This window comes from Nannobrachium achirus (assembly GCF_963921795.1).
Source record: "Nannobrachium achirus genome assembly, chromosome: 1".
NCBI lineage: Eukaryota > Metazoa > Chordata > Actinopteri > Myctophiformes > Myctophidae > Nannobrachium > Nannobrachium achirus.
Window position 1 is genome coordinate 19,698,660 of NC_137810.1, and position 23,823 is coordinate 19,722,482.

At 41.4% G+C, this 23,823-nt stretch overlaps 2 protein-coding genes across 2 annotated transcripts; one reads left to right on the plus strand and one right to left on the minus strand.

Moving 5' to 3' along the window:
* The first annotated feature begins 250 nt into the window (after positions 1-250).
* On the plus strand, positions 251-15,249 carry uchl5 (ubiquitin carboxyl-terminal hydrolase L5). The gene is made up of 11 exons (XM_080738221.1): positions 251-461; positions 1,748-1,811; positions 1,899-2,004; positions 4,952-5,077; positions 5,313-5,378; positions 6,338-6,464; positions 7,314-7,377; positions 8,128-8,230; positions 11,626-11,739; positions 13,216-13,314; positions 14,574-15,249. The coding sequence occupies exons 1-11, from the start codon at positions 386-388 to the stop codon at positions 14,616-14,618; spliced, it is 990 nt and encodes a 329-aa protein (XP_080594347.1). The 5' UTR covers positions 251-385; the 3' UTR covers positions 14,619-15,249.
* Positions 15,250-20,700: 5,451 nt separating this feature from the next.
* LOC308286563 (regulator of G-protein signaling 2-like) lies at positions 20,701-22,212 on the minus strand (the record flags this gene model as incomplete). The annotated part of the gene is made up of 4 exons (XM_080727637.1): positions 20,701-20,904; positions 21,196-21,362; positions 21,600-21,661; positions 22,154-22,212. 4 exons carry the CDS (start codon positions 22,210-22,212, stop codon positions 20,701-20,703), a joined length of 492 nt encoding a protein of 163 aa, XP_080583763.1.
* Between the last annotated feature and the right edge of the window lie 1,611 nt (positions 22,213-23,823).

Below are 23,823 nucleotides of genomic sequence, written 5' to 3' on the forward strand. Positions count from 1 at the left end.
TGAACTTCATTCCGTTTCGTGCTTTTCATTGCCATCTGCTGGCAAAATTGACGTCTAGTCAGTCACTGTGGAATATCTTTCCCAGGTCCAGCACCATCTTTGTTGCGCTGCGAAGCCCGATGATCCGTCGTACGGCGGTGTTGCGCCCCGAATGTAGCCGATGTACAAGCCTCGCGACGATTCGGACGCAACGCGCTGTGGGCTTGTAGATCGTCTGTTTTCGACACACACCGTTGTACCACGAAGTAAATCGCACAGAACAGAACGTGCGCACAATCCACACATCAACATTGCCTGCCAAAGTCTCAACAACACCTCATCTGCTAGTCTAGTTGTCACTGGTTTGTTTACAACAACTTGGTTTTGATCAACACTCTTGACGAGCATGTCTGGAAGCGCAGGAGAATGGTGTCTGATGGAGAGTGATCCTGGAGTGTTCACAGAGCTGATCAAAGGTTTCGGTGAGTGGAGGAGGACAGGAGGTTAGCTCAAATGCTCATTTAGATCGCGCTGAGATTATGACTGTTCTGCAAAAGAATATGCCTTTCCAACTGAAAGAAAGCGTGAACACATTCTCACTTGAAGACAATTATGTGTCCAGCGAAATGCTGGTGCGACGGAAGTATAATACGTGGGCATGTATGCTTATTCAAAGTAACGTGGGGCTTGTTAGCTAGCAGCAACTAGCAGAGAAGCTTCTTGCAGCCTGTCTTTAAATGGTCAAATGAATAAAGAATAATTCCGTGACGGTAGAAGGCGTCATTCCAGAGCCAATTCCTAAACGTGGCCTGTCAAACTCCAATCTTATGAAAAGTTGCATGTGTGATGATGCATAATATGGCTGATATTGACAGACGTGCTAGCTAGCTAGCATTACTCAGCGCAAGGGCGGGTGAAACAAATCCTCCTCACTGAATGAAGGTATGCAGTAGTGGAAAAAGTACCAATATACTGCAATGTAGAAATACTGTTACAAGTAAGAGTCCGGAATTCAAAATGTTCTCAAACTACCAAAAGTAGAAGTACTCGAGTATGCAGATTGCAGAATGTCCCATTTCAAGAAGTTGTCAAATGTACAATTATCTTTTGAAAATAGCAGATCTACAAGCTCACAATGCGTCGCAAAGCATTGTGAACTTGTAGATCTGCTATTTTATTATGGACTTAGATCTATATCACGGGCTGAAGTAATGTGCATTGTGTTTTACGAGTGTTTTCCTGATGTCTTCTGCATAGTACTGTGTTTTGTCATTCAATGTTTTATGAGTTAAAAAATAACTCAATTGAAACAAGCCATAGGCTTTTTTCAGTATCCTTTTAGTTGACCTTGTACCAGTGAACTGTACTGTCACGAAACTGACTGTACCTTCAAATAAAGTCTTCAATCAATCAACCAATCAATCAATCAATCAATCAATCAATCAACCAATGAATATTTTGTAATAATAATCAAAATCTACAAAGTAACTAGTAACTAAAGTTGTCAAATACATTTAGGTTAGTAAAAGTACAATATTTTGATCCAAGATGTAATGTGTAGTAGAAGTAAAAGTATTGGAAATACTCAAGTAAAGTACAAATACCTCCAAATGTACTTACTGTAGTTACTTTCCACCACTGCTGTTTATCAGCATTGCTTCTGCATTACATTGTTACAGCTTACAGGTAGCAGATTCCCTATTCAATAAGTTGTGCTATTAACTGCCCTTTAATTTACTGGCCTGTTTATGTGTCTGTTTTATTCCAGGTTGCAAAGGAGCCCAGGTTGAGGAGATATGGAGTATGGAGCCAGAGAACTTTGACAATTTGAAGTAGGTTTCACACAGCTCGCACATCCATTTTAATACTAATTTAGCATCGTCAATAAAACGTTTTTGTTTTAAATGTTATTTTCACAGACCAGTTCATGGGTTGATTTTCCTGTTTAAGTGGCAGCCAGGTGAGGAGCCAGCAGGATCGATTGTCCAGGATTCAAGACTTGACAATATATTTTTTGCCAAACAGGTATGTCTCCAACTTCAAGTCCAAAACAATGCCATTTTACTAAGCCTTGAAAGACTGTCATACTATCATACAGACTGTCAGACTGTCATACTGTCTACTAGTGTCTAGACTATCTTGGAGTTCATTCAAAATAGTCTTTGGGGTTCTGCTCTTGGGGTCCGTACGTTTACATATTGTACATACACGTTCAAATTTAAAATATTAAGTGCTCACTACGTGCCTACGTATGTTACAGTTATGTACAGTAGAGTTCTCAACGGGCCTGAAAATTAAGGCCCGGCCCTAACTGGGCCCTGTGGGCTCACTGGACTGGCCCGAAGCCTGGCCCGACCCTATCAATAATCATAATTTAGGACCCGAAAGCCTGAAAACCAGAGATAGAGAAAAAAATATATAAAGATCGCCAGTAGGCTGCACCAGTGTCTCAAATTACAGCAGAGTGAGAGAACGGACATAGGCCTATAATAGTTGCCAAAATGGCAACTTCACGTGTTCATTTGTTCATAAAACATGACCATTTCTGCACAAAATAGGCTAAAGTTAAATCCCTGTTGTCATACAGTACATCACTCATTCTCTCTCTCCCTGACATTCTCGCTGCCTGTGATTTATATTTCGTCCTTCCAACGGTGATGCACCAAACACAGCCGCAGCAGACAGGGTAGATCTGTAAACCCAAAATGTGTTCATTTCGCTCGCATTCTGGGCTTGCAGATCTGTTATGATCGCTGCGTGACACCACACCATGCTTCAACATGCAATACAAATCAGGCTTGTGTGCCTTCTGCAAGTCTAAGCGCCGCGGCGGCGGCGGCTGTAAAGTAATATAAATGCACACAGCATCACAGGGACACTTAATTAACCAGAAAGCATATGGAAATAATATCTTACCAGATGAGCTGATCGTCTGTAGCAAGGTAAGGTTGTCAACTTGTAGTGCTTAAGTTGGTGTTGTTACTGTTGAATACAATCCTCCTCCTCCTCAAGTCCTTGTCTTTTCTTGGATTTATATAACTTATAACAAACTTGTGGAACTCCGAGCTGTCTTTTAACATCACAACTAGGGTTGGGGGCGGTAACCACCGTACTGCCGTACCGGTATACCGAGGCCTACCGCGGTGTAAAAAGACAAAAAAATAGTAAATTTTTTATTGAAAACAAGCGAGTTTTAAAACAGGGGAGAAGCGAGGACCACATGCGCTCCATGCCGCTCTGCTCTGTGCCGTGTACCACATGTTTGGAAGCCACATACGTCACTCGGAGACACAGAGGGCAGCAGCAGCCTCGTAGTAGTGGAGTACGGAGCAGCGTAAACTTTCTCTGTAATCCACACAACACAAGTATGTTAATGCATACCTTGTGTTGTGGCAGTACCTTGGCAGTTTCTTTTTTATTCATACGGATTACGGGCGGAGCACGGGCCGCATGGACTAAAACCGAAAATGAAACTAGCGTTTACTTTTTCCACCGCGTTGTGCACCGTCGGCGATTTTATAACCTTTACTGTCAAGTCTTGTAACTAAAACCTGTATATAATATCAGCACTCAGCACAGTTTACAGAATCACTGTACACGATCTGACTACCCGTCTCTCTTCTGGTTGTTCACGCACAGCGTACAGTGTCTGAAAAGCCCCAGTAGCCTACGTTACTATTAGTAACCCGACAGTGCACAGATCTACAAGCTCAGAACGCGTTGCGGATGTGACGTGTTGTGAGCTTGTAGATCTGCTCCTTTCAAAGCCAGACCCGCTGTGCTGTACGGGGATGTATAACTCGGGCTGTGGAGCGGCAAATTCTGGACAGATGATTGGAATATTTTGGCTTATCGCGAACCTTAATTGATAGATACGGGGGTGCGGTAATTACCGCGATACCGGCGGTAAATGGGAAGACGGTAACCGCGATAACAAAATGTCGATAACGCCCCACCCCTAATCACAACCAGCCTCTCCAACACAGAGCTCATGCTGCTAACGCTCTGAGACAGATTACCGTATATCCAAAGGTTATGTAAATGACGTCATCACAACAACCAAGCTGCTAGTAGGCAATACTTCCGTACGCGTCACCGATTATCCTTGGTCCTTTGGTCAGGCTTCAGTGCGTGCAAACAGACAGACAGGGATGCGCCTGTTCTCTGTTGCTTGAGTGACAGAGCCCGAGGCTCGGCCCGGCCCGATCAATTATATTTTAGGCTCGGCCTTACCCGACAACATCGGGCCAGGTCGAGCTCGGGCAGAATTTGAGAACTCTAATGTACAGTACCTCATAATTGCCTGTATATTCCATATTGTTGTAGTATTTTAATCCGATCTGTGTTAGACTATTTTGAACAAACCCCAAGGAGGTCATATAATTATAATGAATGAGCGTCTTGATCCAAGGCTACCATTCTACTGTGTGTGGCATCTGCTCACATCACAAGTGATTTTGTGGAACTTGACAACTCAGTGTGAGCCATAACCAATAAAGAGTCATTGTTCCTAGGTAATGAACAACGCACAATATAGATTTCATGCACTTTTCCCCCTTTTTTTACCACACAACTTCTAAATGGCACTAGATTCCCATCTCTAGTGAGTTCCTTAATCTAATCTTGTGCTCAGCAGCTGAAGCTCTAGTTTAACCAGATATCGCTCACAATTATCAATCCTGCCTGCCTTCTCATTTCAGCTGTGCTGATGAATGGTCAACTGCCATGCAATTTGGGCTTATACGGCAGATGAGCACACAAATATTACTCTCTTAGTCTTGATTACCCCTACAGGCTGGAAATGTGATAACATGCATTAGTCATTCATTGTCCTGGGATATGCAATTTTCAAAGTTTATATTAAGTTATGTAATGAGTCTGACGTGTCATGTGTATAGTTATTTGCGTAATTCGTAACAGTATGCATGAAATAAATGTACATGTAACTAATATACCTCTTGTTTATTTCCAGGTCATAAACAATGCTTGTGCTACCCAAGCAATAGTCAGTGTGCTGCTCAACTGTACCCATTCCGATATGTTGCTTGGAGACACCTTGACAGAGTTCAGGGAGTTTTCGCACAGTTTTGATGCTGCTGTAAGTTCATGTTGTTTTTCTTTGGTGTCAAATAGTATCTATATTTTTTAGTCTAGACAGCCTTGACATTAAGGTATTGGCTTAACATTTGGTACTGTCTCTAGGGCTTAACATTTGCTATTTTCTTTAGAGAGTATTTGTGAATATGACACATATAGTAGCCTATTACGTTGACCAAGCTAAGCCCCCTGACACCATTCCATGCATGGTTTATGGATTATGTCTCTCTCCTTAGATGAAAGGTTTGGCTCTCAGCAACTCTGAAGTTATCCGACAAGTCCACAACGGTTTTGCCAGGCAAGTTGATCCTCATATCAAGCTCCCTTTAATTGCTTGGCTGCTTATTGTTCCTGGTAAACATTCATAGAGTTTGGCCCGTTTGTTAGTCACAACTTGAATTTAATGAAGTAGGAAATGTGAGCTTCTTGCAACCTTTGGTCAGCATGCAGTGTTGTATTGCTTTCCACCAGATGGTGGCACTCTAACACTAAACATTTCAGAATCTCAACATTTCAACTCATGTCTTCATATGTAAAGCTTGGTAACACGAGCTCTGTTCAACAAAAACGTCACGGCAACCACACTTGCAATTTCCGATTGCATCTTTCTAGCTCAAGCTCACAGCGCGGCACCGAGTGCCGCGCTGCGAGCTTGTAGATCTGATATTTTTGAAAAAGTCGTGAAAATGCGTGCAAATCTTTGAATATGTATTTTCAAAGCGAACGTTTGTAACTCAAATTTTGCTTCTGGGGGGTCCCTGGAACTACATATTTTGAGATGCGGGTCCGTGGCCAAATACATATCATTTTGGGGGTCCTTCACATGAAAAGGTTTGAGAACCACTGACATAGTAGTCTCTCAAGAACAGACTAACTGAGCTCCAGATAAATGAAAAACACCTTTTCTTTGACGATGGCTAGCCAGATTGCTGACATAGAAACATGTGTTTTTCAAAAAACCTTTGAAGGATTCAAAAGATACTTATAGAATCGGGTCAAAATTCAAATTTTCACAATTTTTCAAAAATAGCAGATCTACAAGCTCGCAGTGCGGCACTCGGTGCCGCACTGTGAGCTTGTATATCTGCTATTTTTCAATAGTTAAAGCATAAAATAATGACACACAATAATGTGTACCCGTTCTGAATAGGCTAGAGCAGAACCAAGCTCTAGGGTGGGAGGCCATCTACACTGTTAATAACTCCACTGTCAACAGGTGAAATGCATAATGCAGTGTGTGTTTGTGTCCATTTCCAGGCAGCAGATGTTTGAGTTTGATGCAAAGTCTTCAGCGAAGGATGAGGACGCCTTCCACTTTGTGAGCTATGTTCCTGTAAACGGTAGACTATATGAGCTGGATGGACTCAGAGAGGGACCAATTGACCTCGGTAAGCATGGGTTATCTATTATTGGATTACTCTTGCATTTATTAGATTTTCTGCTTATTAAGCAGGTTCCCTGCATATATTCCTCAGAAGATTGCTGTTTCCAAGGAAGAGAATGGGAAATCTTTTTTACCACATGGCCATAGGCCAAGCTGTTTAGTACAGGGTTTGTTTATCTGTCGCCTCAAAGGTAATCATAGCCCTTGTCACAAAACAGAATTGTAAACATTCAGAGTCAATGTGTAGCCTATTAAATCAAATGCCATCATTGGCTGCATTCAACTTACCGGCGCGCGTGCGTTGTGTGTGCAGACATCGGCGTGCGTGACGGGCGCACATGCGAACGGTAGCGTGGTGACGTAATGTTCCAACAGCGGCGTGATCACGGAGCTCCATTCGCTCATAACATCTGCCATTTTACATGCATTCTCTATGGGGGCTTATGAAGGCTGCGCTAAGCTGAGTCCTGTGCACGTGGGCTGACCAGGAAGTGCTTGTGGCCGATCCGGCCGCTAAGGCCGATGCGAAATGTAGTGTTTTTGCTCACCTGGCGCTAAAAAAGCCTTATTATTATTTAACTGGTAAACATAAATGCCAGCCAGAGTTAAAGACGTCCCCAAACGTCTTAAGGCAGCCAAACAAATAATCCTGGCCCAAGCATATTGCATAAAGGCCTGTCATGCATTTTGAAGTCTATATTGCATTATTTTATGTTACTTGTAACCGACTGAAGTAGAATTAATTAAAACTTTGGCAAACTTGCCCATTATTGTTCCACAAATGGTTTGTTGCAAAGAGGTGGCTGAATCTGTCTTATACACACATGGTAGTGAAATGTATATTTTCCTCCAGGTGTGTGCAACCAGGATGACTGGATCAATGCTGTACGTCCAGTGATTGAGAAGAGAATACAGAAGTGAATATCTTAATGATTTTATTTGTTTCCAAGATCTTTTGAATGACTCTTTCTTTCTTTCTTTCTTTCTTTCTTTCTTTCTTTCTTTCTTTCTATTTCTCTTACTCGTTTGATTTTAAAACATGGATTATATAACTATCCAGAATAATTCCCCTTACTGTAAATTTGCATTGGACATGGACAGTTTTATTAACTACTGTGTGCACCTGAAGTATTTAAGGCATAACCTAACCGTGACTGTGATAATATCTGGCCCTCCGGGAGTGTGTTTACACTTACCTTTTTTGGCGACAGACCTAAAATAGATTTTTAGCTCTTTTAGATATTTTTGGTAAGAGATACCTAGGAGATCACTTAAAAACATCTGGGAAAACCTCAGCCCTCCTCTAATCTGTCTCCTTTACTTTCAGTTTAAACATTTTTATTGGGTGTTTCCTCAATATGTTTTAAATGCAGGAGACTCTTAGATGTGAGAGATGTTTGGTAGGCTTCCAAGTTTATGGAAGATTATTATTTTTGCATTTCTGACAGTCTTTGACACCAAATGTGGTAAGAGGAGGCTTAATGGGTTGTGATTTAAAGTTGTTTCTGTGCTTAATACTTTCCATGGGGCAATTTATTTATTTTTCTATTTCTGTATATAATTTTGTTTTCCTGCTAATAAACCTAAGAATGGCTTCTCTAGTTTAACCATATACAATCAATATATCACTCCATAGTTTAAGTACGTTTTTCTACCCTTTTTATCAGGTACAGTGAAGGCGAGATTCGATTTAACCTGATGGCCATTGTGTCAGACAGAAAGATGATCTACGAGAGGAAAATCGCAGAGCTGCAGACTCAGCTTACAGAGGTGAGTTGTGTCAACAGAGCAATATTCCAAAGAAGGAAATCTTAGTCTGCCATTGCATACGTTTGTGGCCACAAATTCTTTGCCCCATAAATGTATTGACGAAAAGTAAACCTTAACTGTGTAGGCCTTTAAGCATTCTTAATGTTCATGCAAATCATAAAAAATTGATTGGTAGTTGGTAATATTTAATCTAAAGCTTAAATTCTATGTAAATCTGTTACATAGGGCTGGGCATGAACTTTTGGAATATTTGTGCGTTTCCAAATACGGTTTTCAATATGAAGCCCTACACTCTCTTGACACGCACGCACACCTTTCATTTGAGCTGGTTCTCAAACTTGATAAAATGCTTCATATGAGAATTATAACACATGGCGAGATCACACAGAAAGAGATGGAACACTGGAGACAAACTTACACACATGAGGGCAATAGACAGCATTATCAATGAAAACAATGTCAAATGCAAACTGTGTGATGTGATGACAAATTGGCTTTGAAAATTAAGCATCCAACCATCCATTACTACTAGTTCACTGTGGGATCGTATCATCTTGTTGACAAGAGTGCATTTGAGACCATGGTGCTAATCACAAAGACGGATAGACTGATTAAACGCCCCGTCCAGTAAAACGAAATTTGGAGAAAAAATTGAAGGAGACTGTTCAAGATCTCCGCAAAAGCTTAAAAGCTGCCTCTAACCACAGACCCATGAATGGCACTCACAAGTCGAGGCTAAATCTGATGTCGCCATGATCTGTGAGTATGTTTTTATTTATTGCCGGCCAACTAAGCAAATTACCATTTTGAGGGTTCTGTTTTTGTGCATTATGTCCTTTCCTCCGAAGGGGTGGGTGGGAGGTTGAATATTCACAAGGACAGTACAATTATTGTCTCCACCAGCCGAAGGCTGAGGGAGAGTATGTTTTCCCCTCCGTCCGTGTGTCCGTCCGTGCGTGCGTCCGTGCGTCCGTCCGTCCGTCCGTCCGTGCGTCCTCGCAGTTTGTGAGCGCCAAATCTCAGTCACCGTTGGCCCGGTCGCTGCCAAAGTGAGCACACACATTCCCTGGATGCCAATCTAGAACCTCTGCCCTAAATTTTTCAAATGGGCCTTTTCTAGCGCCAACTAGTGGCCAATGTTTGCTAAACACATTTCTGTGCACTACTCTTACAGATTTTGTCCAAAAATCCTACAAATCGGTAGGCAATATCTCGACAGTCATGTGATCGACACGGATCTGTCCGATTTTGCATATTCCATCCTGATTGGCTAAGATTGGCTTCCAAAGTTTGTGGGATTGAGCCGTTTTGAACAAAATGCCTCAAATCACAAACGCAAAGTGCAATTATCATGAAATCGCGCACACACGTTCCCACTAGGCCGAGGAAGAAATGCCACTTAATTTTTTTTTAATCAGCCTCATGGTGGCGCTATAACAGCCCGATTTGTGGTTTTACCTATAACTCCACCGATCAGTTTCAAACTTTGTAAGCGCACTCCCTAGAGGCTAAGGATAAACCTTTGCCCTGCATTTTTCACATCAGCCTTTTATAGCGCCACCTTTGGCCTGACTTATGTAAAACACATTTTTGGATATTACTCCTTGAGATTTTATCCAAAAATCATGCAAATCGGTACACAGTATCTCTATAGTCATGTGATCAAGTCCAATCCGTCTGATATTTCACATTCCATCCTGATTGGCTAATATTAGCTTCCAAAGTTTGCAGGATTGCTCCGTTTTTGAACAAAATGCCTCAAATCATCAACGCAGCTTGCGATTACCGTGACATTTGCCACACATATTCCCACTAGGTCAAGGAACAAATGCTACCTTTTTAACATTGTCCTGTTATAGCGCCACCAGCAGGTAGACTTTAGAAAAACACATTTTTGGAACACAATGCTTGAAATCATGCATGCAGCGTCCGACTGCCATGAAAGATCTAAGGTGAAGAACATATGCCACCCTTTTTACATTGGCCTATTATACAGTAGCACCACCAGGACGCACGGCCTGGTGGAGACCTGTGCTCGGAAGAGCACTGCTTCTAGTTTAAATTTGATTTTGCTCAGTTATGCCCGTCCTTAATCCTGTCATTTTCATTAACCTTAACTTTTAGTAATGACTACTTCTCAACTGGTTAATATGCTCTAAATATTTGTAATTGTCTCCACCAGCCGAAGGCTGAGGGGAGAGTATGTTTTCCCCTCCGTCCGTGTGTCCGTGCGTCCGTCCGTCCGTCCGTCCGTGCGTCCGTGCGTCCGTGCGTCCTCGCAGTTTGTGAGCGCCTAATCTCAGTCGCCGTTGGCCCGGGCGCTGCCAAAGTGAGCACACACACTCCCTGGATGCCAATCTAGAACCTCTGCCCTACATTTTTCAAATGGGCCTTTTCTAGCGCCACCTAGTGGCCGATGTTTCGCGTCCGTGCGTCCTCGCAGTTTGTGAGCAGCTAATCTCAGTCGCCGTTGGCCCGGTCGCTGCCAAAGTGAGCACACACATTCCCTGGATGCCAATCTAGAACCTCTGCCCTAAATTTTTCAAATGGGCCTTTTCTAGCGCCACCTAGTGGCCGATGTTTGCAAAACACATTTCTGTGCACTATTCTTACAGATTTTGTCCAAAAATCCTACAAATCGGTAGGCAGTATCTCGACAGTCATGTGATCGACACGGATCTGTCCGATTTTGCATATTCCATCCTGATTGGCTAAGATTGGCTTCCAAAGTTTGTAGGATTGCGTGCGTCCTCGCAGTTTGTGAGCAGCTAATCTCAGTCGCCGTTGGCCCGGTCGCTGCCAAAGTGAGCACACACATTCCCTGGATGCCAATCTAGAACCTCTGCCCTAAATCTTTCAAATGGGCCTTTTCTAGTGCCACCTAGTGGCCGATGTTTGCAAAACACATTTCTGTGCACTATTCTTACAGATTTTGTCCAAAAATCCTACAAATCGGTAGGCAGTATTTCGACAGTCATGTGATCGACACGGATCTGTCCGATTTGGCATATTCCATCCTGATTGGCTAAGATTGGCTTCCAAAGTTTGTAGGATTGAGCCGTTTTGAACAAAATGCCTCAAATCACAAACGCAAAGTGCAATTATCATGAAATCGCGCACACACGTTATCACTAGGCCGAGGAAGAAATGTCACGTTTTTTTTTTAATCAGCCTCATGGTGGCGCTATAACAGCCTGATTTGTGGTTTTACCTATAACTCCACCGATCAGTTCAACAGGACGCACGGTCTGGTGGAGACCTGTGCTCGGAAGAGCACTGCTTCTAGTTATTAATCATTAGTAGCTACACTGCATCTAATGCATTTTATGTTCAAAACATTTTTCTGTAGCAATAACAACAGTTTGTTTTATTTCTTTTTCTCTCTCTATTTCCAGGATGAACCAATGGACACAGACCAGAGCAGCACCCTTCTCAGCTCCATCCAGTCAGAAATAGCCAAGTACCAGCTCCTTATTGAGGAGGAAAACCAGAAACTCAAAAGATACAAGGTAGGGTTTTTATATTCAGCATTCATGGTGAATGGCACATATGGAACTAGAAGCAGTGCTCTTCCGAGCACAGGTCTCCACCAGGCCACACAAATCGGCCTGTTATAGCGCCACCATGAGGCTGATTTAAAAAATGTGGGGCAGAGGTTCTGAATTAGCATCCAGGGAGTGTGTGTGCTCAGTTTGGCAGCGATCGGGCCAACGGCGCCGGAGATTAGCTGGTAACAACCAGGCCACACAAATCGGCCTGTTATAGCGCCACCATGAGGCTGATTTGAAAAATGTGGGGCAGAGGTTCTAGATTGGCATCCAGGGAGTGTGTGTGCTCAGTTTGGCAGCGATCGGGCCAACGGTGACTGAGATTAGCTGCTCACAAACTGCGAGGACGCACGGACGCACGCACGGACGGACGGACGGACGGACGGACGCACGCACGCACGGACGGACGGACGGAGGGGAAAACATACTCTCCCTCAGCCTTCGGCTGGTGGAGACAATTATGTAGTAAACAAACAAAAAAGTGTGAAATAACTCTTAAACATGCTTTAGATTTTAGATTCTTCAAAGTAGCCACCCTTTGCTTTGATTACTGCTTTGCACACTCTTGTCATTCTCTCGATTCACGAGGTGGTCACCTGAAATGGTTTTCCAACAGTCTTGAAGGAGTTCCCAGAGATGCTTAGCACTTGTTGGCCCTTTTGCCTTCACTCTGCGGTCGATCTCATCCCAAACCATCTCGATTTTGGCTTAGGTCAGGTGACTGTGGATTCCAGGTCATCTGGCGCAGCACTCCATCACTCTCCTTCTTGGTCAGATAGCCCTTACACACACAGCCTGGAGGTGTGTTTGGGGTTATTGTCCTGTTGAAAAATAAGTGATGGTCCAACTAAACGCAAACCGGTGTCACCAGCAAAGCACCCCCACACCGTCACACCACCTCCTCCAATCCTCCATGCTTCACGGTGGGAACAATGCATTTAGAAAAAAATCTATTCACCTTTTCTGCGTCGCACAAAGACAAGGCACGTGGAACCAAAGATCACAAATTTTGACTCATCAGACCAAATATAAAACTTATTTAGTTATTTCACACTTTTTAGTTTGTTTACTACATAATTCCATATGTGTTCATGCATTGTCTTGATGCCTTCAGAGAGGATCTACAATGTAAATAGTGATGAAAATAAAGGAAATACATTGAATGAGAAGCTGTGTCCAAACCTTTTGACAAGAACAGATCTACAAGCTCACTACGTGGCGATACATTCTGAGCGTGTAGATCGGCTATTTCTGATTAGCCGATGGTTTATAGTACAGTATCTAAGTTGTTAAAGTGATTTTAATACGTTATGAACTAACTTTGTCCAGGACCCCATGGAACCCTGGCGGTCCCCAGACCTGACTTTGAGAAACATGAACATGCACATGTACTTTTGCAGAGAATTGTAAAGCAGCACATTGTCTCTCTTCTTATAGGTTGAAAACATTCGACGAAAGCACAACTACCTACCTTTTATCATGGAACTACTGAAGACACTAGCAGAGTACCAGCAGTTAATACCTCTGGTGGAGAAGGTAAGCATTTGGCTGCTTTTTCTCAAACATTTTATAATGTCCAGTGGTTGATGTAGACTAGAGAGGCATTGCAACATGACATGTTGGAGGGAAAAAAATGCTTGTCTTCAAACGGCTAACCTGCAATTGCCGCTCATTGTATGACACATGTTGAGTATGCAAATACAAATATTAACATGTTCTTGGGAACTTTCTATAATATGAAATGTTCGCAGAATACAGAAGCATTACAGGAACACAACATTTTCAATTTAAGCTGGTTGTCTTTGTTGGAATTGGCTAACCTGCTGCTATTGGTGCCCCTTGGCCGTTTTGTTTTAGAAAATACATAGATGTACGTATATCTTTTTTCACACCCTTGTTCCTAGGGTGATGTTGTCAACTTGGGCACCTCTGTGTCCACTAGAGGGCAAAATAGATATCTCAAACACATCATTCATCTAGTGCAGGGATCCTCAACAGGGGGTCCGGGACCCCTAGGGGGTCCTCAGAGTTAGTACAGGGGGGCTACCAAATCCTTGTGTGATAGGATCATTATTTTTAATTAAAAACGTTGAACCCTCGCATCTCTATTTGGCAGAGAACTTTAGCCAAAAAATGCGAGGCGTTGAGAGCTTGTAGATCGGCTATTTTCAGCAAAGAGGTTTGGTGTAGAGGTCAAAAAGAGCAGACCAAGTACAGAGTGAAAGGTCAAGTTTGCTACGTATCGACGATTGAAGTGGCTAAATGTCTGAAAAAACACTAACACAAATCCAACATGATGACAGTGCTTTCAAACAAGTCGATGAAAATCTGCATTTATACAACATGTAGAAGGAGTCCCTGCTTCGTCTCGCCCTCAGTTATCTTAAAAGGTGAAATATGCACATCCAAAATAAGAAAATGACAGATGCTGGCCAACAATATGTTCTCTTAAGAGAAGTGGTTGAAATGTTGTCCTATCCACAACTTTCCAACATCCCATTGTGCATTGCGCAGAAGGCGAGCAGCATTTCCGGCGGATAATTTTCCCGCAGATAATGCTACAGTAAAGTATTGCGGAAACGGGTCAAAAGTTGTTCCTGGGAGCTTTTAGACAGTGTGCGGACATCCCTTTCTTCTCTCCAATCTGGCATTGTCTCGTTGAGTTGATGAATGACACTTTAGCCATGTTTGGCATGGCACATTTCAAATCAAAACATCTCTAACACGCTTGTCAATATTTTACTTTTATTGATCGAACATGAATGTATTACATTTTTCTTTTTCTGTGTCCCAAGGCTAAGGAGAAACAGAGTGCCAAAAAAGCCCAAGAGGCAAAGTGACAACAGAAGCTCACACATTTCGTCAACCACACATGCAAAGTTGCATCAATTGTCATATTCACGTAATGGGTCATGGATTGTCTTCAGTTCCACTTCCAACTTGCCTTGGTATCCAGTGAACCAGTGGTTCTCAAACATTATGCTGCAGACTCCCACCTGTAAAGATGTGGTGCCTGAGACCCCCCATAAAAGATAAGATTTAAATTAAAATCTTTTATAGTTATTACGAAACGTTCCACAATTCTTCAAGATACCCCCCTCCCTGAAAATAGCAGATCTACAAGCTCACAGTGCATGCATAGTGAGCTTGTAGAGCGCATGCATAGTGAGCTTGTAGATTGGCTATTTTAAGTGTAAAATAAGGTTAAAGTAGTTATTATTTTTATGCTATATTAGCTGATTTTGCCTGGGAACCCCTGGAACCTCCTCAGGGACCCCTAGGAGTCCCCGGACCACACTTTGAGAGCCACTGCAGTGAACCACACAGATACGCATGAGAGCTTCTGGTGCAGCAGAAGCAACTGAAAGACCCCTCCCCCACCTGCATATATATGCATATATATGTCCATCATCTGTACTGCATGATTGAAGGAACAATGTGATCAAAGTATGTTCTGTCTTATTTTCATAATAAAATATCTAGATGTTTGAAGAAGGTTGGGCCCATATTTTTTACATGATCAATTTATTTCGATATTTTTGCTGCAATTTATGGTAGATTCAGCCGGCCCAGTTTTCAGTGGTCGCACCACAAATAAATGAAGTATCTTTGAAGTACATCAAAGTATATAGGGGTTAAAGGACCATTTCACCTCTGGGACAACCAGATCTTATTTTACTGTTGTTTGGGACACGATCAACACAATCCTGAGTTATTTTTTGTGTTCAATATGTGTTTTTAGATATGTATGTCCCAAACAACAGTAAAATAAGATCTTGTTGTCTCAGAGGTGAAATTGTCCTTTAAGTTGTTAATGTTATTCAACAGCAAAGAGCCAATGTAGTTGAGAACGGCTGGCTAAGCTGTTAGGGTTAGAATTCACTTGCCATAAACCATAACACGCCAAAGGTTGGGGTTTGAGAAACCCCAACCTTGTGATATAAGAGCAAAATGGGCCTGGCTACCGTGTGAATAAGGTTATGATCAAAGATCATTTTACCGCTTGCTTTACGTTGAACTTCACTGACAATTATTCTGTACATGGTTAAAGGGATAGTTCACCCCCAAAATGACAGCCATGTTTTTGTATATTGTTTTGTATAGTCTTAGTCGACTAAATATACAAATATTCTTTAATAGTCTAATCTTTGTCTTTTGGGAATAGTCTTGGTGTTTTAGGGTAAAAATAGCCACATAACTGAACAAGTCATTGTCTTCTACTGTCTGTTACTCTGTCAGTGCAAAATAAATTAAAAAAAGATTACGAAAAATACATAGTAATTTTGAGTTCTCAAAAAATAATAAACAAATCACTATCTTGGCTGTAATGCCATTGAACCTAGTGTTCAAGTTACTCTGAAAAAGGGCTAGGCTGCAATGCGTAGTGTGTGCCACATAGTGCCACTGCCAGTTACAATATCTCTGCTCTGCAATACAGTAACAATATCAATCACATCTGACACTGTCCGCTCTCTGTGCAAAATCAACAAAGAACAGATAAGTGCCTTTCTAAAATGCAAAGATAAAAGATGTATTTGGCTTTATTTCCATTGCACAGTTGCATAGTAGTGTTAATTTTTACAGCAATTAGTCTTAGACTTCGATTTAGTCTTCTGAAATTGTTTAGTCTTATCGACTAAACATCAAAATCTTTTAGTCTTAGTCTTCTTAGTTGACAAAATTAACACTGTTTTTGGGTGAACAATCCCTTTAAGTTGACATTATTATTAAACATTGATTCTGGGTGCATATGCAGAATTCTAAGTGCATTCGTATGACCTAATTTACTGATGCATGCATACTGATTATGTATAATGATGCACATATTTTCAAACAATGTAAATGTACATTTCTTATTTAAAAAAAATCCAACTCCTTGAAAGCTTCTCCAGAAATCCCAAAGGGTGTTTAAGCTTCATTTTCACACATAAATTGACAGCACCCATCCAGGGTGGCTAGGGCTCAAGGGGTATAGCAGGTTGTCCAATGATGCGTGGGTCGGTGGTTCCAATCCCGTCTCCTGTCCACATGTCAAAGTGTCGTTGGGCAAAACACTGAACCCCACATTGCCTCCAATGAGTTGGTCGGTGTTGGCTTGCCACTAGGGCTGTCACAATTATTACATAATCGTCTAATCGTGATTATTTGACATTATCGCAATTATTTTTGTCATAATCGTCATAATCGTGAATGTTGAAAAATGTCAGAAATAGTGGAAATAGCAGATCTACAAGCTCACAACGCGTCGCATCGCGTCGCGTTGTGAGCTTGTAGATCGGCTATTTCCACTATCAATGTTATTTTTTAAGTAGTAAGTTGTCAAATATGTCAGTAATTTCTTCGTGTATTTAGGTTTTGTGTCATATCTGCCATGTGCAACTTCAAAGCCTAAAAGCCAAACAGAAATGTAATTGTCAATGACAAAAACACAATTAAATTGTTAATCGCCAATTATTTGAGTGACAATTAATCGTCATGTAAAATGTCATATCGTGACAGCCCTACTTGCCACCATTGGTGTGTGAATGTGGGAAGTGAGGACGCTGGTGTTAACAGTTTGCCGCTTCACATCCCAATGTATGAATGAATGGACCATTGTAAAGCACTTGGAAAAGCACTATAGAAATGCAATCCATTATGAATATTATAAAATAATGTATAGGCTAAAACCGCTAAATTATTTTGATATAGGTTCGATACCTGATATTGCTGATTCCAATATGATGACAGAATAATCGTGCATCCCTGCTCCATATACCAGGATAATAGTACTGAATGAATTGCCATTTATGTCTCCTGTCCAAAGCACTGTGTCTATATTTGAAGCAGTAATTGTATTATACAGATTTCACTTATAGAAAATGGAACATTAAAGGACAACTTTGTTTTTTTACAACAAGGGTTCATATTTTAGATTGTAATTAGAGAAAAGAAAAAGTGAGTGTTAAAATGTTTTCATTTGCTTCGTTCTATTGTTTTATTGCGTTTACCGTGCTAAAATGTGGGGCATGAGTACGCATGGGGGCATGCGTACACGTGACTAAATATGAATTTTTAGACACAATAAGCTTGCAGTTTCTTTATTGCTATTTACAGTAACACTTCTAGCCCCCATAAGTAACATCCAAGCATGAAAGGTTGCGTTGTATCTTGGGAATGGGCTTATTCTGTGTAAAATGACATACACTGCTCAAAAAAATAAAGGGAACAGCCCAGTCCATTTGTACTCTGGCAAATGTCAATCGGGCTCCACGGTGTTGGGCTGTGAGCACAGGCCCCACTTGTGGACGTCGGGCCCTCATACCACCATCATGGAGTCTGTTTCTCACAGTTTGAGCAGAAACATTCACATTAGTGGCCTGCTGAAGGTCGTTTTGTAGGGCTCTGGCAGTGCTCCTCCTGTTTCTCCTTGCACAAAAGACCAGATAGCGGTCCTGCGGCTGGGTTGTTGTCCTCCTACGGCCCCCTCCACGTCTCCTGGTGTACTGGCCTGTCTCCTGGTATTGCCTCCATGCTCTGGACACTGTGCTGGGAGACACAGCAAACCTTCTTGCCACAGTGCGCATTGATGTGCCATCCTGGATGAGCAGCACTACCTGAGCAACTTCTGGGCACTGGCAAAATCCAAAACTAACCAAAAATCTGCCAGAAAGGATGAGGACAGGCAAATGGTCTGTGGCCACCACCTGCAAAACCATTCCTTTTTTAGGGGTTGTCTTGCAAATTGCCTCATTTTCACCTGTTGTCTTTTGCATTTGCACAACAGCAGATGAAACTGATTCATAATCAGTGTTGCTTCCTAACTGGCCAGGTTGATATCCCAAAAGTGTGATTGACTTGGAGTTACATTGCAATGATTATGCGTTCCCTTTATTTTTTTGAGCAGTGTATTTAGCCACTTGTATGCATGCCCCCAACCACTGAAATAAGAATCTCTAAAACAATATATCATCTTTTATATTATTTAATTACAATCTAAAATATGAACCCTTGTTGTAAAAAACTAAAGTTGTCCTTTAATAAAACCTTTGAACTGTTTGAAGCTCGATTTACCCTTTAAATTCTGTTAAATATTTCGTTTCTAATAAGCTTCATATACAAATAGACCACACTCTAACTTCACGCCACTTTGTTTAGAAAGTAGCGGGCATTTGTCGGCTTGCATAGTCTGACGTACAGTATATCTGCTGCCTGAATGTGGAACATGGCCTTCTCTATTTTTGCCGTCACTGTTTACATCAGCAAAGACGGCTTCTTCAGACGTCACTGTTTACATAACACTTACGTACGGCTTGGATCTGATTCCACTATTCTTATGCCAAGTTCCATCATGGCAACAAATGAAACTCACAGGTTTTACTACTAGCCTGAGAACAATGTGTATTCTTTATCAGAAAATCGGTCTTTATCAGTCAAAACAACTTCTCCCTTGTTTTGTATTCCTGTGCATATTGCATGAATAATTTAGTTTTTGCACTCTATCCTTTGGTTTTCATGGGATTACACAATGCTGACCTGTAGTATTTGTTCAAAATATCATGGCAGTGATTTGTATTATTTATACACGAACAGTACCATTTTGACACTAAGGCTATTACCATCATTTGTAATGATACTTACAGTACAACAAGTTTAAATAGTTTGAAGGCGTAGGCAAACAGCCAGAGCACACTGTGCAGCTCTAAGGTCTTGCCATATGGTGCAGGACCCATGCTAGAGAGATGGCAGCATGTGAAGTGGTGTCATTACACCTGTGAAATGTCACAACAGCAGGCCAGCGGTGTGACTACAGAGCATGTTTCTGGCAGAGCATCAGGGGGAGGTGTCTGGGTACTGTCAGTGCTTATAATGAGCTCATGGTTTGGAACAACCACTGTATTCAGGAGAGATATGCACCAGACTGAACTGAACATGGGCTACTGTTAGTCACGGTGTGCCTTTTCTGCATTTACAGTACAGTCAGCAGCACATAAGACATTTTTTACAGGAACTCATCTGCAATACCGCAGAGCCAGCCAGCTGTACAAAAAAAGGAGAGTAATGTTCATCAAAATGCATGGTTTTGTTTTGGATAACTTCTGAATGCCAGCAACACTGTACTGTATATATTACAGGAAACTCTCTCTCTCTCTCTCTCTCTCTCTCTCTCTCTCTCTCTCTCTCTCTGTTTGTAAAAACTTGTTAAACTGTCTAAACAACGTATGACCTTTTATATGAAATGTATAAATTAGCATTTTACGGTCAGTAACAAAATGGAACAATTGGAAATAAAACAGTCCGTTGATTCATAGCTGCACAAACATTAGCTTTATTCTTGGAGCAATCCAGCTGCCCCACATTCAACCTCACATTATTTACAAATAGATCATGCCATTATAATAACAACACACAAGTCGAGTCCTCAGTGGAATGGTTTGAATATTGTGCTGCCATTTGTGTAAACCTTTAAGAATTCAGCTTGCCTCCGAAATGTATTCTGAATGTGATAATTGTGCATGTAATAAACGAGAGGGCATGAAAGAAACGTAACATTTCACACAGTACTCTATGGATAATAAATATAAGCAGTGGTAGTGCCAGCACGTGCAGTAACGAATAACGATGTATGCATATTCACATATTTACAGTACATTCTTTGCTGTTTTCTAGTGCACATCAATATGATACTTTCCCAAAGAATTTGAAATCCAATACTGTAATACTGAATTCAGCCTAATGGGCCCATACTGTAGCTCCATTGGGCTTACTAGCTTTCAGGACGGAAAGGACAGAAAAGTCACTCCTAATTTCTGCAGTGGTTTCTGGTTTGCATATTTCCACCCTTGTTCCTGCTTGTGTTATAAGTATTTGCATCAGGGCGTACAATACTACCCGGTGCACGGCATGCACATCATCAGGTCTCTGGTCACAGTGGTAAACAAATTAGTCCTTAGTGGCTTTCTGGTGTTTGCTCTTTGCCTCAGCAGCTGTACACAGTTCTTTGTAGAGGTCAGAGTAGATGAACCTGGGATAGCAGTTATTCTCCATCAGACTGTAGATCCTCTTCTGTGCGGACAGGAAAGTGGTCTGACTTGGCTTGCTGAGACTCTGGGTGATGGCATTCTTGGTGCGGAAATCCAAATTGATCTGTGATGAAAGAGAAACGATCAGCATAAGCCTGAGAACTACAGTCTAACACGAGAGCTACGGTGTAAACCAATAGCTTCAATGATTATAAGATAAGATAGAACAATATTGCTTGTTTTAACTTTTGTGTCTGCATCACCTGCTCCAACACATCTGACATAAAAAGAACATCTATGGTGTGTGTGCAACTGCTCTAATATACAGTACAGTACTAAACATACACACACGCACTAATAATTATACACATCCTACATACTGTGCACACAATCTATAAAGCAGTGGAATTGTTACCTCTTTGGGAGCTTCGCTCCTGATGAACTCTTCATAAATGCTGTTGGCCTTCAATGCAAGCTCTGTTTGCGATGTGGTGCTCCTGTAATCCTCACAGGCCAACCAAAATTCGATGTTTTCCTCGCAGAACTCAGACTTCAAGAAGACACAAAATGCAGCTTTTCCATCTAAGGGACAGCAAGAAAGAAACTGTTAAGGAAAACCCAGCAATAACTAGCATAGGGACATATTTGCTTACAGTATACACTTACGTAAGCTAATCTGTCACTGCCCAACCCATTATAGCCCTCATTTTATTGTTGGTCATAAACATCATTCCATTACCCTTTACTATGTAACCTTTGAGACCATTTATTATATAATTCCCCCCTCCAAGATACTGTATGGCACTGAGTAACTCTTACATTTGTGAGTGAGTAGTTTGTCAAGTGACTGTCCCCATTGCTTCACATCATCCACAGTTGGCCTGAGGGAGAAAAAAGAATATAATCACATTAGAATAGCTTCTACAAAGAGTTATTCCTGTCAAATTAAAAGCTAGGTTTTCACACCATAGGTATCATTTGAAGAAAAGAAAAACAATGCAATGATTTCAGTTCTTAAGAAAGTCTTAAATAACTTTGTGATTTGATTATGAGTTTCACTCTACTAGCATACAGTCAATGATATTGTAAAAATCACGGCTCGAGTTGAAATGTGATGGCTTTGCAGATGTACTCACTTATATTTCATTGTACTGTATATGGGTTATCTTACCTGTATGCTCTGTGTTTCCTCGCTTTGGATTTTGAGGGCGAAGACTTCACCTTAAATAAAAACTGTATTCTCATTTTCCAGGTTTTTCTCCTGTAAAGAAAGAAAGAAAGAAAGAAAACATTTCAATATGATATTCAACATAATGCCTTTCAAGGTCATCAAAACCACTGTCAATTAGGCCTACTAAACATTTCCAACTTACTTGATTTCTTTTTTCTCTGCCGTTAGATCCAAGGTTTCCATACAGTTAGTGAATGCCATGCTTCTTCTGGGTGATACACTGACCAGGCTCTCTCTCATGGTTTAATCTCTCTCAAGTCAATATACGCAAGTCTCCTACTCCCTCGTGACCTGTCAGGCAACTTTATAGTTTCCCACTGAGTATGTTCCAGTGTGTGACAGACAGTAGGCGGGACTGGAATGAAAGATCTTGAAAGTGATTGGCCTTTGCTGTGTAAACACTTCTTCCCCTGGTATGACTCTCAGAGCTCAAGCCTGCGATAGGCTGTCACTGCATAAACATTCCCTCCCTGAATCTTCTGTGTTCTTCCATTTTTAAGGTCGGGGGAATGACGTTTGGGCCGGCTGAACGCCTACTCAAGAAAAAAGAAAAAAGTTCCATTAAGGGATTTGTTTTTGTGTCTAAATTTGCTTAATGTCTTTGAGTCGTTGAACTGTATTTCCCAGGATTTCTGCTGTCGTCATAAAATAATAATAACATGAGCAAGAACAACTTGGTATGATAACGGGACCTTACCTGTCTTTATCTTTATGGTCTAATCTTTATGGTCATGGAGGAAGCTCCTTTTGCTCAGAAGGAGAGCTCTGATAGTGACATCAAAGAAAAGGACCTGTACAGTGACTTCCTGACTGTGCGGGTCATCTTTGATGTCAATGTCCTACGCACCTGTCACCAACCTTTAAGGTGTGCATCAGCCTTTTTCTAAAAAGGTCCTTTTGCTAAAATGTCACGTCTTCACAGCCGCGATGTTTCCGTTGTGATTTTACCACATCAGTGTCATTCTCTGTTAAGGAGGTATTCTGCGTATTTGCGGTAGCCTACATGTTCTATAGTTCCCATTGATGCTATTATTTATTTAATTAATCACGCAGGGTGTGTTGTCGGTGTGGTATTTATTTAGTTGATGATGAACTGTTCAGATATGACTGTGTGGTGTGATGTAACATCCTCTGAACTCCTTGAAACACTACTTTCAAATGCATGAATGTTGGCAGCAGTGAAAGCATTAATCTGACATTCCTTTTTCCATCAATTCGCTGCTGCTCTATAATTAGAATCAGTCCGGTCCCAAATAGAACTGTACTCCACGTCACTGTAAGTACAGTATGTCAAAGTGTCTTATTTGATGTCTGAGAGAATACATTGCATACTGTATGAGCATGAGCATTCATGTCTCTGCCACCGTGACATATATTTGACTATTATTTTTCCAGACAAGTTACTTCATCATGTTTCAATGTTGTAGAGCAAATACTATGATTTACATTTCATTCAAATGTAATGAAAATGAAGTGGAGGGATGGCAGTCCTGCGGAACATACGCAGTTGTGCGTTCATTGCAGAAGATCAGCTTGATTGTCTGCCTCCCACACACGCAGGATGTGTGCACAGAACACAGAGGCCCTTTATGTCCCTCCACTCAGGTGGGATAGGAATAGGATAGCAAATGGGTTGAATGTGTAATCAGAGGCCGTTTTGGTCAAACCTGTACTACCACTTCTCACAAGGAAGATTAACCACCTAAACCCTATTATGCTTTATTGCACGTCTGATAGCAAAATTAGACGATCTACAAGCTAATCACGTGATGCAACATGACACATTGTGAGCTTGTAGATCTGCTATTTTTA